At 35.1% G+C, this 14,052-nt stretch overlaps 2 protein-coding genes across 2 annotated transcripts; one reads left to right on the forward strand and one right to left on the reverse strand.

Moving 5' to 3' along the window:
* The first annotated feature begins 4,781 nt into the window (after positions 1 to 4,781).
* Positions 4,782 to 5,291, forward strand: LOC107865362 (E3 ubiquitin-protein ligase PRT1-like). The gene has a single exon (XM_016711638.1). The coding sequence runs from the start codon at positions 4,782 to 4,784 to the stop codon at positions 5,289 to 5,291; it is 510 nt and encodes a 169-aa protein (XP_016567124.1).
* Positions 5,292 to 6,178: 887 nt separating this feature from the next.
* On the reverse strand, positions 6,179 to 9,177 carry LOC107866310 (fatty acyl-CoA reductase 2, chloroplastic). The gene is made up of 9 exons (XM_016712422.2): positions 8,517 to 9,177; positions 8,322 to 8,425; positions 8,032 to 8,231; positions 7,833 to 7,933; positions 7,523 to 7,733; positions 7,285 to 7,446; positions 7,125 to 7,206; positions 6,627 to 7,027; positions 6,179 to 6,540 (listed from the first exon to the last, which is right to left on the reverse strand). The coding sequence occupies exons 1-9, from the start codon at positions 8,845 to 8,847 to the stop codon at positions 6,375 to 6,377; spliced, it is 1,758 nt and encodes a 585-aa protein (XP_016567908.1). The 5' UTR covers positions 8,848 to 9,177; the 3' UTR covers positions 6,179 to 6,374.
* Between the last annotated feature and the right edge of the window lie 4,875 nt (positions 9,178 to 14,052).

Raw genomic sequence — 14,052 nt, forward strand, 5'->3', positions numbered from 1 at the left:
AATATTTTTATGCCCAGGGACAATATTTTGAAGGAGGTTGTTATGGTACCTCTTTAAATCATTAACTGTAATAATTAACATATCCCTATTTAGTAAGGTCTGGTTGTATGGGGAGCCAGTATGTGGATAAAAAAGTGGTCTTTTCCATTGTAATAGCTTGAACAGAGAATAACTTTAGAGTTATTATGAAAAAAAAAGTGGTCGATTAACTAGCATTGTTGTTATTGTGTTCATCTCTTTTCTTGCTCAAACTAAATCTAAAGTCTAGTGAAGCCGTGTGGGGCTATTTTGATTCACTAGCATTTTGTTGTTGTGTTCATCCCTTTTCTTGCTCAAAACTAAATCTAAAGTCTAGTGAAGCCGTGAGTGGCCAATTTCGATTCACTAGCACCTTGTTGTTCATCTTGTTGCTCTTGTGTTGGCTTGAATCGCCTGATACACACTTAGTCTTGTATCAATATGTTATTAATTTGTATAACTTAATTTGATAGTTGTAGTAAGTTAGCGAAAACATCTAAATGCTCCATCTTTGTTGTTTGGCTTTCCCTTAAGTATCCTGAAATCCATTCACGTTGTGTAACCATAATTGATCCCCCACAACCACTTTCTTAATAAGAGTAAAACTTAATGGCCAACGTTAAGTAAACAACCTTATAACCTTAGCCTTAACGACCACCGTTTAAAGCCTAATCTATACATAAAACTTAACGGACACCATTTAATAAACAACCTTATAACCTTAACGACCACCGTTTAACCTTATAACCTTATATTAGGAAACAACCTTATAACTTTATAACCTTAACGACCACCATTTAACCTTATAACCTTATATTAGGAAACAATCTTATGACCTTAATGATCAACATTAAGTAAACAATGTTATAACCTTAGCCATAATGGCCACCATTTAAAGCCTAATCTATACATAAAACTTAACTTCCACCGTTTGATAACCAACCTTATAACCTTAACATCCACCGTTTAACCTTATAACCTTGTAACCTTAACGGCCACCATTTAACCTTATAACCTTAAAAGGCTACCATTTAACCTTATAACATTGTAATTATGCCCTTTTATATGACCTCAGTGTTTGGACTAGGCATAAAACCACTCTATTTTCCCATAAGATGGCTGAAAAATGACAACGACATGGTGATGAATACTAGTAACCTATAAAGACAAGTAACCTACAGCAGCTGGTTTTGAAAGCTTGAATCATGTTTCTGTGGAAATTGAAGTAGTTTGCAAGTTTCAAATCACAGGAGTAATGCAAGTCATAAGAGGTCTATTGTGGCCATCTTGGTAAAGGGCGTGCTCATTCTTGAACGTGACATTGAAGATCAATCTATCTTTGGTGCCATTTTCAAATACAAATCTCCCAACTACTACTGTCACTCAACTACATTGTCTAGCAATCAGAATCCACCAAAGTATGTAATTGCCTTTCAAGGTACAAACACAAAAGGAGATATCTTATGTAGAGACATGAAGGTTAACGGCCAAGTCATTGTAGACTATATCGAAAAAACCTCTCGAGTCCATATGGGTTTGAAAGATGTACAAAATATCATTCAAAATAACAAGACTTAGATACCTTGCTTGTAGGGCATTCTTTAGGTTTTGCCATTTCCTCAATGATTGGAAGGTGTATGGCTAAAATGTAGATGATATTGATCTGATAAATGTAATATTTTACGATCCATTTGTTTAAGGGCCAGGGTTCAATAATTTATTTTTCTCAAAAGAAGAAAGGGTTCAACTTAAAGAAAATTGGCTCTGATTTGATAATGCTTCTAAGTTGGGGATGAGGTAGGGATATGCTTGTTTCTGTACGTATTATATCAACTGAGTCAGGCTTATATTAGACAAAAATCATTCCAAAAAGAAGTAAGTAAATAAAAGATAGAGGGTAAAAGGAAAGACACCATGACTAACTTTTGATATTTCATGTGATGCTTGCCTGCTCTCGTGGTCTATAATTTCATTCCATTATCTTCACCTATTTATCTCGTATTACTTGTAGGGTTTGTCATTCTCTGATCTTATATATGTAACAAAAAAATATGGCAACTGTGTTTAAAATCCGACTTAACATCTGGAGAATGTCTCAGAGGCTCTTGTTGTGAGTTTACACCTGTTCTTTCTCTTAGTTCTTTCTCTGCAATCTTCACACATGGTAGCCTTGCCATGCATTAAGTTATAAATTGCTCCTTTTCGGTTCTTACTTACAATTCTTTTTCTGCTATCTATTGTATAACTTCTTGTTAATTCCATCATTTTATATGTTCTGTTTTGTCCTTTGATTAGGCCACTGTCATAGTTTATTTTTTAGTGTTACAACTCATTGTCCATCTATTAGCATGTCGTGGCTTGTATTTCTTTTTATTTCATAACATTTCAATGAATATAAGTAATATTTGTAATCTCACTTGCATTTGACTTCACTAATATTTGTACAGGGCCTTAAAGAACTTGCCAACTCGTTACCGGAAGTAAACAACAATAGATTTATTACATATGCCATTACTAAAGATGCTATATACAATAACATAGTATGTTATTCAACTAGAAAGGATCATAGTTCAACTCACAAATCAGTAAAGATATGAATAATAATGTATATTGTGATCAAGGACGTCGCAAAGCATAGATTAAGAATGGAGTCAGTCTATTTCTCGAAGGGAACATGATGAAAATTTGTGTGTACTATAATTTTTAAGTTATTCTTATCTAACATAGTGTTTTGAGACAATCTAAATAGAATAATGATGTATAATATGACTAGTGGATGTATGGGAATATAATTGTATTTTTCAATCAAAATTTGTAGTAAATATTAATCGTATAAACTAGAAAAGAATGCTATGTTTTAAACTTGTGGTCATTGGGAGAAAGGATATATATTGTGCGACTTATTTAGATGTGTATTTGCAATTAGAAAAGGAAACACTTTGTAAATATTGCTTTAGAGAAGGTATTAATGGCTACACTTCAAAAGTGTGGCCTTAAGAAAGTAAAGACCACGCTTTTAAGTTTTGTTATAGAGATGCTACAAAAGTCTATGTTTTTGAAGCATGCCCAATAGTAAAACAAAGGCAACATTTTTTAAGTGTTGTTATAGAGGTGCTACAAAAGGCAACGCTTGTGAAGTGTGCCCAATACCAAAATAAAGGCAACACTTGTAAGTGTAGCTTTATCAAATAAAAGTGTTGCCAATGGCAAGCTACAAAATGTGGCCTTTATACTTTAATGGCCATGCTTTTTAAGTGTAGCTGATATGGCAACACTTGAAAAGCGTGGCTTTTGATCAAAGGTTACGCCTCTTTAGTCCACCCCATAAAAAGTGTTGCCTAAAGTCCGAAAGTGTAGACTTTGATCAAAGGCCACACTTTCTGCTATTTTAGGCCACATTTTACCAGAGTGGCCGTAGGCCAAAAATATTATAGCGTGTGATTTTGCCGGAAAGATTTGAAGCAAAGATCTTCTCACTCGAAGATTCGAAGGATCTCACAAAACTATGACCTTCAGACCTTGTACATACTCTTCAAGCTCAAGAGCAAAGAAGATCCTTGAGGCTAGAAGAAGCTACTAAAACTGCTCTTCAAGCAAAGTTCCAAATGCAAAAGGAAGGTAGAATCCCAAAAACTTCTACTAATTCTAGTAAAAAAATCAAGGTGATTCTCGCAATGGAGTCAAGAAGAAAGAAAACTTCCCTCTATGCAAGTATTGCAGAAAAACCAATCATAAAGAGGATGATTGTTGGTTTAAGGGGCAGAAACCACATCTCCAGTGTAGATATTGCAATAAGCTTGATCATATTGAAATACTTTATAGAGTTAACTCAAAAACTCAACATTTCGGAAGTTGAAGAACAAGAGGAGTTTGTGTTTACGACGATGGAAACAACAAGATTGAATGATAAAAACACATGGTTTATGGACAGTGGTCATACTCAACACATGACCAGGAAACGAGAATATTTTATGAAGTTGGAATTTGCCAAAGGTAGTGTCAAGTCGGCTGATAAAACCAAGTTGGAGATTGTTGGTAAAAGAACTGTGGCAATTGAAGCTCCCAAAGGTACTAAATTTATTCAAGATGTTTTGTTGGTACCTCATCTTGACCAAAATCTACGGAGTGTTGGTCAAATGCTAGAACAAAATTATATATTACTGTTCAAAGACAAAAAATGTGTTGTTTCTGATTCTAGCGGTTAAGAAGTGATTACGACTGAAATGTTAAAAAGAAGTTTTCCTTTGAGTTGGAACTCAAATTCTGAACAAGTTTGTCAAAGTTGTTAATGTGAGCAAGTTATTGTGACCACCAAGCACAACGATGATGATTTTATTCTTTATTCTGGAAAAATTAAAAATTATTGCGCTACAATAGACGTTGAAATCAAACAAATCACTTCTCAAGAAAATCCTCAAAAGCTTTAAAACAATAAGGAGGCTTTAACTAAGGATAATCCACATACTGTAGCTGGGACAACATCCGGATATCCAGACTCTGGCGATAACAATAGTTCTAATTTAGACCTCACATTTTATGAAGATCAGAAAGACGGAGATGATGGGAGAGATAATTACGGTGATGTGTCAAACTATGATGATGTTGATGACTATTTATCAGAATCCCATTGCAAGAATGATAGTGTTTCAGACAATGCTTCACCTCATTTTGGTACTTCACAGAAATGTGGTTCAACAGAGGAAACAGAGCATTCCTCGGGAGATGTTTCTTTAGATCCTGCAACATAAAGTTCTGAACCCAGTATGGATGCAACGTCAAAAGATCTTAACTTCGCAGATGAAAATACCAGTGCAAGTGAAAAGCAGGTGCTTATGAGATATTTGCTTTATGGTATCTGCAAGCAGTTGTTATGCCGACCCGTAGTTCTTAATTATTGCCATGTTTATTGTGAAAATTGTGTGATCAATCCAAGCGACAAGCTATGTAGATGTGCATTTTGCCAACTGGAGCATCCAAATGGATACCCCAACATTTGTTTGATTCTTGCATACTACCTGGAAGAGCAGTTTCCCGAGTTGTATGCGTCAAAGGAAAAGGCATCAGCGTATAGAGTTGCTCGTCAGATCCCATCAGCACAAAATCAGGACAAAGCTGCTGGTTGCATATCACTACCTAGATTTGATCTTTCGGCATGGTTAATGGGTGGAAGACCGCAAGTTCATATTGGAGTAGGTTGTGATCATTGTGTGATATGTCCTATTTTTGGGGAACGGTACAAACGCAAAGACTGCAAGGAGAAAATAGGAGCTTGAAAGATGTTCATTATGGATAACTGTGAGGAGCTTATGCAAGAGTACCTTGGATTTGTGAAGGGTGTTGTGGACTCTAATTATTTGTCTCTCAACATCTCTGGTGAGATGCTACAACAGAACAAGATTCTCAAAGTGATTAGGAAGAACCTTATGAAGAAATGTGTTGAGATGTTCAATGAAATTGCTGAGACCAAGGAGGGTCAACTCGCTGATATATTTACCAAAGCTCTTCCAAAAGAAACTCTTCGTGAACAACTTGGAGTTATCAGCAAACAACTTAAGGAGTGTTGAAGTATTGAGTTATTTGCTGTTATTTTTTTTTAGTTTAGTAATTTTATTTCTGAAATTCAGTTATCTAAGTTGATATAGAATAGGATTTATTAGTATCCTACTTGAAGGTAGAATAAGATTTTATTAGTTTCCTAGTTAGAAATAGAATAGGGATATTTTTGTCTATTTATATTCTCAGATAAGGATGAATAAACAAGAAGAAAATTTTTTATCCTCAAACATTTTCTTCTTCTCTGTGTTCCATAGAACAACAGAAAGCTTGAAGCATTTAGTAGCTTCCAACAATTAGGAATTAGTTTTTTTCCGAACTAACATTTAGTTCAAGTTTGAAAATTCTTGTAAATTAAAATGCATTGCGTAGGATTTTAACGGTAACTAAGATTTCATTTTTTTTTTTATGTTAGTTGTTACTATTTCTATTTTATGAGTATTTTCTTATTGGCTAAATCGAAAATCGAACCGTTAAGGACCAAAAATCGATAAACCAAAATCCGATAAGAAAATATCTTATTGGTTGGTTATTGATTTTACATATTTAAAAATCGAAAATCGATAAGCCAAACCAAAAACACATAAAATCGAACCGAACCGATCGATGCACATCCCTAGATATGATATTATTAATATAGTATTAAAAATGATATTACATGAGTGATTATCAGGAACTTGTTAAAGATGATCTCGTCCGGAAATCACAAGTCCTTCGGAAAGAAAAAGTATAAATAAAACCAGCGGTTGTATACTTGTATTACAGTTAAGATAAGATGCAGAAACATAAAGGACAGACTGGCATTAACTGCATGATCCTCTTCCTTTCATCACATGCTTCCTTAGCCCTGGAATGTGGACATTAGAGATGTAATCTTTCCAATCTATGCTTTCTACATCAAATCCAAATTGCCATCTTTCTTCTTTAGACATGCATTCCATCAACCTCTGGGTATTGCTGTTGTCAAATCTGGAAATTTTGGACCTCTTTTAGTCTCATAATTTCATAAAATTGATGCAAAACGTAATAGAGGATAATAAAGACCAAACTCTTACCTTCCTCCATAAAAAGTGTACGGTTCATAAATATTAGCAAGGTACTTTGCTTGCTCCACTGACTTCCTACAGATATTCTCAAGTTTCCTGGACAACTTCCCATTTGGATCTGTCAAATCTGTTAGGCCACTTCTGTTAATGGCGTCTCGCCATAGATGGGATGATAAGTCCTCCATGGATCTGAGCAGCGACATTTTTGGAACATGAATTGGTCTTCCTTTGGAATCAATATAGGGTGAACGATTGAAGTGCTCAAATAGCATTCTGGCCAGGTCCTTGAAGACTAATGGATTTACAGCAGATGAAGCAACCTGGTAAACACTGCTACTTCCTGGTTTTCCTTCTGTCCCATGTTTTGCCATGGCTGCCAAGGTTGCATTCACAACCATGTCAGCTGGAACCTACATACAAGAGACAAGACAGAAATAAATATTAATGTTGAGTACGCACTACCCTTTTATGGTAATTTCATACTGGATAATTATGTGAAGAACTTGCCACATCAAGAACTCCATTAGGGTCTACGAGAAACCCTGTGAGCTGTCCTTTACCATAGTACAAGATGATTGGATCCATCATCCTGCATATGAAAGTAAGATTAGTTTAAGGTGAATTATTGCAAGTCTTTTTAGGATTTGAGTCTTGAGTAGAATAATACCTGCTCCCTTCCATCCATCCAGGAAATGGTTCCTTGTAGGTGCTCTCAATAACACTTGGTCGAATAATTACTACCGGAATATCACCTCTCATGCTGTCTATCATCATCTCTCCCATTGCCTTTGTGAATACGTAAGTGTCTTGCCATCCAAATTTGTTAGCTCTGATCAACTCAAATAGACTCTTTGTTAACCAAATATGTAATGAAGCAAATAAATATTTAGTTCTGTAATATATACCTCCTTAAACCAATCTCTTTCATTTTCTGAGCCACTGAATTATCTTCTAAACCTTGTTTGGACTCCAAAACTAACTTTATCTCATCTTCAACATTCAAAGAGGGGGAGGAGCTCTGATTGACTCCTGAGGGAAGATTTTCCCTTGCTATACTGTCTCCAATGCCGAATGCCTTTTCCATAATTCTACCTTGTCGCTGTCCATTTACATACGCTGTTTTCAACATGAAACAATCTCTTAATCAATAGACATATGATTCAAGTTAAGCATCTCTTGACAAATTGGTGACGCGAGTAATTTCTTATCACTTGCCTGTGGATACTTGAAGAAAGAGTTTAAGGTTGCGACATTGTTTTGCAAAGTTCATAAGGCGGCTAGGTCCTTCAGTATTTATATCAAGTGAAATATCGTACCTGCAAATTTCATCAAAATAGATACTTGCTTCAGGCATGAGAAAGAAAACATGGACATACATAGACACGAGTCCAGAAGTAAATTTGCAACAACGAACCTTTCATCGAAAGTGGTATTCGCAGCAGAATTTACAATTACGTCAACCTCTTTCGCCATCATGTTGGCTGTGTCTTCATCAATTCCAAGGTTAGCTTCACAAACATTTCCTAACAGAGGTACCAACTTGCTCAACATGAAAGTCTGATAGGATTTCCCATGAACTTGTTTGAGGCAGTTGAATATATCAGCATTGAGGATCTAACGGAAATTTAAAAAGACCTTGTTAGTGGTGGAAAAGAAGACAAAAGAGAAGTACTATATGACTAAATATGATTAATGCATAAATACTTCATTCTTCAATCTCTGCATAGCAACTTCTTTGTTCTTTGCCTTGATCAAGATGAATATTTTGTTCACATCAGGTGCTGTCCTTAAGATCTTCTCAATTAGAACTGGAGAGAGGATATGATGTAATAAAATCAGAGTCTCGTAAGTAGGGAAAGAAAAAAAGAGGAGATAGTGCTGTAAACATTGAAGAATAACCTTTTCCCAGAAAACCAGTTGCACCAGTAATGAGAAATGCTTTCCCTCTCAGAAACTTGGTAATGCCTATACCATCATCATGCCTTGACTGACCATAAGGCACCAAATCCTTGACTTTGATTTCGGCATTTGGACTCAAAACCAAACTTCCTAAAGTTTCCGAGCTAATCACCGATGATCTCTCTGTTACAACAGAAGAAACATTACCAGACTTTGTACCACTAGTTTGACAATATACCTTCTTGGGAGGGCACCATCTCCAATTCTTAGACAATTTCATCACAGTTTTTGATATACAAGAGGAAGAACATAGACTACCCATAGCCGCCATAGATGCAAAGAGAAACAAGGGAGAAAAAAGTTCAAAGGGAATGGAAGGAAAGATTATAGCTATGAGGTTGGCCTGCAACCTCTACTAGCTAGCTACTCACTGCTTTTTTTTTGTTTTGTTTTTTTAAAGAAAAGAAAGTGAAAAACAAGTTAACTGACAAGTTTCTATATTATAAGTGAGTTTGGTTTGATCTAAGAGGGAGGGAAAGATTGAGGAAAAAGAAGGTTTGGTTGAGGAATATTTAAGGGAAGAGGAAATGAAAGTTAGGAGAATGAAAAAAAAAAAAAAAGCACTCTTTTTGCCACTTCTCTGCCCTTTCTTCGCACTTATAACAAATGGCTAACTTGGCGGGAGTAATTTATAATCTTGCAAGTACTATTCAAACTTTGTCTTTCGGTGTGTCAAGAAAACAATAAGAATAAAGAGTGTGACAATCGTTGAAAGAAAAAAGATATGGGAAAAGTCATGTTGTCCACCTCAAATTATACACGAAAAGTCTAGATCACACTCAAACTATCATATTGACCTATTACACACCTATACTATATAAAAGTGAAACTATTTCCACCTTAGAAGGTGATGTGGCAGAGAAAGGTGTATTCACCTTCCTAAGGTGCGTGAGAAGAAGAAAAAAAATCTTAAAATAACATAATTGCACATGTGTCACTATTTCATTTGTCATTATATCATTAAATACTCTTAATATCCTTCTTAATATATACAATTAGTTTAATTATTTTTTCAATTGAAATTTTTTTAATAAAATTAAATTTTCTTATTTATTCATTTTCATATGTGGGTCCCGCCTTCTTCAATTGTTTCCTCTTCACCAAAATTACCATTAAAGCACCACCGTTGACACCATCATCATCAAATTCAAATCTTCACCACTATAATTTTAAGAATCCACCATAGATTTCATTATCATAATCACAATACAACCATTAGTATCACAAAAATCACAAACAACCATCATAAAATTCAACATCCACTACTAAAATTGTCATCGGAATCACAATATCACCATTGTTAACATCCTAAGTTACAAAAATCACCACAAATTTGCACCTGCACCACTGCTAAATTCTAATGGCGTTTTACAATTGGCAATGAAACTTCCCCTTTCCATTTTTGCGTTCCTCTTTCCACACCTGCCACCAACAATAATGGTGTAACTTACCATTGTTTGTTTTTCTCTTTGAATTTCTTTTTTTTTCTTCAATTTATCAATGATGAAAAAGAAAAAAGAAGAGATTTAAAAGAGGAAGAACCCAAAAGAAATGAAAGATAAGTTTCAAGTTTGGCCATTCATATTCTACCTGAATGGGTTGGGTAGGGTGAAATATTTGGGTTGGGACGGGTTAGAATTGAATTAAATTAGTTGGGTCGGGTTAGATTTATTTAAGGGTCCATTAATTAAATAAGAAAATTAAATTAAACATGTGGCATCACCACCGGGCGAGTGGAGTACACTCCACTCATTAAACTTGGGCATGAGTGTCGCGGGGAGGTAATAGTTTTACTTTTATATAGTATATGTGTGTAATAGGTTACTATGATAATTTGGGTGTGACCTGAACTTTTCGTGTATAGTTTGAGGTGGAAACCATAGCTTTTCTCAAAAAAAAAAAAAAGAGAAATGATTATTGCCCCCTTTCCATTCTTATTAGACCATGGTCGAAAGTCATTGTAGTCCAATTTTGCTTTTAAAAATCAAGTACCTCCCTAACAGGGAACAAGCCACATTTTCATCCTCATATCTCAACTTCCGGCCACTGACCAATAACTTTAAATTAGTTGACCAATCATTAAAGGGGTAAAATAAAATTTTATTTATTTTCTTAATTAACTAGTGGGTGCCCCATTTAAATCATATACATAATATTTTTCATAGTTTTCCTCTGTTAGGTAATTCTAGTGCATCTCTATCTTTATTTTCCCATTTATTCCCTCCAAATTGTTGAAGGACCTAAACAGTTTTCTTCATCAATCCATTATTAAGACTCGACGAGTAAGGCTATATTTTTTTTATTAAGATTCATACTTCTGAATCTGAATTCAAATCTGAATGATTAAGATGTTTTTATATCTGAAAACTGAATGATTAAGATTGTTTGTTTTTCAACATCTAAATGTGCAAAATTTATTTATTCATATGTATAATAAAAAATACAAATCAAATAAGAAATTTATTATATATCAAAAATATTTAATTTAATATGATAAAATTATTATTTGATTGAAAAAAATATTTATTTTTGTTAGTGATAGCAGGGATGGCTTGTACTTGTTGCGGTGGTAGTGATGATTGATGTTAGCGACATAATATTGGTAGTGATAGTTGTGATGGTAGAGATGAATGGTATTGTAGTGACTATTATGACGATGGCAATTGATAGTGATGGTGGTGGTTGTGATGTAAAATTGGTTGATGTTAGTTTTTAGAGTTGTTAATTATGATGACTGAAAAATGTATGCATAATGTTTGATGATAAGTGTAATGCCCCGAGTCTATACCCCGAACGCTACTTGGTGCTTACGAACCCAAAGGACTACAAGCTAAGCCATAACTGATATCTTTTGTGAGCACTGAAACATGATACTTTAATAAATACGAAAAAATAGGCTAAAACGCCATAAGGTTCAAAATTCATAAATACTAATAAAGTGTATCAACTGAAATAACAATCTGTAAAATTGAATACTGTCTGAAAAGTCTCTAATCTGAAGCTATCTGAACGTGGAGTTGATGGGACATTCCCCTAACTAACTCCATCTACTAAAATACTGAGTCTACTGTAATAATAAAATGAAAGAATATCCTCGAATATGAGGACTCACTATTAAATCTACTGCTGGCTGAATTTGGATCAATCAATGTGCGGTCAGGAACCTGAGCGTCCGAACCTATTATATAAGACATCATAGAGCAAAGAAAGAGTATGCATCAGTACATGGAATATACTGGTATGCTAGATGGGGTAAGGCTGAATGCAAGGGTTCATATGCATGAACAATAACTGACTGCATGATATAGGTAACTGAATATGAGAGTACATGGATAACTGATACTACTGTAAATACTGAGCATGTGCTACTGTGCATATAGTTAAATACTGTGACTAAGTTTATCTGAAGCTCAGTTCTGAGTTCTAATATTGAGTAACTGATATCTGAAGTTACTGATATTGGTTGACTGTATTTGACAGTCCTGATTCTGTAAAATTGAATTGAGTTTTATTCTGAAGACTAGAACTGAGACTGTGGGAGGTAATCATCTAACCGACATGCCTTAAATAAGATAACTGAGTTGGGGTCCAACCTGTGATCCAGTTAGAAGGGTGTCAGTACCGTGCCACGGGTAAAGACACTGAAGAGTTACCCTCATCTGGAAGGTACTCTAATGAGAATGGTGGAACCCTCATCTAGAAGGTTAAAACACCTCATCAACCCTCAACTGGCAGGTTTGATGTCTTAACCTACGCTGGCTACTTAGTTCTGGAATGCAAGGATTGCTTCTAAGGATCACACCCTTTTCTGGCGGGTGATCCCCCATCCTTGGGTTCACTTGATGCTGAATCTTACTCCCAACTGAAAGACACTGAACTAAGTATACTGAACTAGACTGAACTGATACTTAGTTTATTGAATTTTCCTGAGTTCTACAACTGACTGAGTTCTACTGAGTTCTATAACTAACTGAGAGTACTACTGATCGTGATAGGACTGAGGCTATTCTGTAACTGAAATTGGATCTAGGTAAAAAACTAAATTGTCAGGTATTAAATACCCCAGGACTCGATAGCATAAAAAATAAAACATAGCATGATCTTGAGATACCCAACAATGTACATTTGTCCATAATTCATTCATAAAGGCATTTCATCAAACACTTGTAGGGCATACGCTTGTATATGATTGGGACTACATAATGACATGTCAAGATTCCACTATGTACTTCACATAGGCATTTTAGCAAACACTTGGGGAGCATGGAGTATTTTGCATGATGATGGTCAACGCATGTAATCATGAATAAAACATTCAATTTCAAATTCAAGGGTTAAGCATGCAATTCATATAATTCACCATATAACTATCTTAATTTCATGAAAACTTATAATTAAACATGCATTAGATCCCAATTATTATCATAATTATGAATACATTCAATTCCAAGCATGGAAATCATAAATCATAACTCTTGAAGTTTTAAAAATGGATTCTTGGACTCTATGGGTGAAAGGGACCCATAGATGAAGACCTAACATACCTTGGAAAGTTAATTCTTGAAGGTGCTTGAAGAAATTCTTGAGTTTTGATCTTGATTCTTGAAGTTAGGGTTTGTTTTCTTGAGAGAGAATGCCTTTGATTTGGGGAGAAATTGAGTAATAAAAGATTTAAAACATTTTTAGGGCTTTAATCTCACACCTGGGTGGAATAAAATCATGGGAAAAGACTATTTTAAATCTGGATGAAACTTTTAATTTTTGTCAAAATTTTTCTGAACTGGGCCCCTGGTGCCACGTGCCATGATCACGCTGGGCCACTGGAAATAGAAAATTGGGAACTCAGGACTTGGCGTGACACGGTGGCATCACGGTACCCCTTTGATTCTTAAATCTGGACTAATCGCGATGCGGTGGGATCACATTAGTACACTGAAAATTGATAAATATGAAAATAAGCTTTGGCGCGACACACTGGTATCGCGGTACCTCACTGGAAACTGACAATTGTCATTATGACATACTCCACGATGCGCTACTGGCCTGAATGACGGTGGTTAATGACTGAAACTTAAAATAGCCATAACTTTTTACCCGATTATCGGATTTAAGAAAATTTTATTTTATTGGAAAGCTAATTCAATTTCCTATGCAATGGCAGGCTCTAAACTGAAAAATACTGAGTATTTCAAAAATTTTATACTAGACAACTCATGAACTGAGAGTTAGGTTAAGCTTGAGAAATACGGGGTATTACAATATATCTCCCTTGGGAACATTCGTTCTCGAATAAGACTGATTATGCTGAGGCACTGATAGACTAAGTTTACACACTGAACATGCATATCTGATTCATGACTACATGACTGAGCTACTGACTAATTGATCTTTTACACTGAACATTCATATCTGATGCATGGAATACATGACTAAAGCTACTGATAAGCTGGGTTTTCATACTAAATATGCATACCTC

The sequence above is a fragment of the Capsicum annuum genome, chromosome 3 (genome assembly GCF_002878395.1).
Source record: "Capsicum annuum cultivar UCD-10X-F1 chromosome 3, UCD10Xv1.1, whole genome shotgun sequence".
NCBI lineage: Eukaryota > Viridiplantae > Streptophyta > Magnoliopsida > Solanales > Solanaceae > Capsicum > Capsicum annuum.

Bases quoted from the DNA above. Each gene is read 5' to 3' on its own strand.
- LOC107865362 (XM_016711638.1), top strand. From the start codon at position 4,782: ATGGATGCAACGTCAAAAGATCTTAACTTCGCAGATGAAAATACCAGT.
- LOC107866310 (XM_016712422.2), bottom strand. From the start codon at position 8,847: ATGGCGGCTATGGGTAGTCTATGTTCTTCCTCTTGTATATCAAAAACT. The intron at 8,426-8,516 runs GTTATTCTTCAA...TCCTCTCTCCAG, and splicing joins AACTGGTTTTCTGGGAAAAG to TTCTAATTGAGAAGATCTTA. The intron at 7,934-8,031 runs GTTCGTTGTTGC...TGAAATTTGCAG, and splicing joins AATACCACTTTCGATGAAAG to GTACGATATTTCACTTGATA.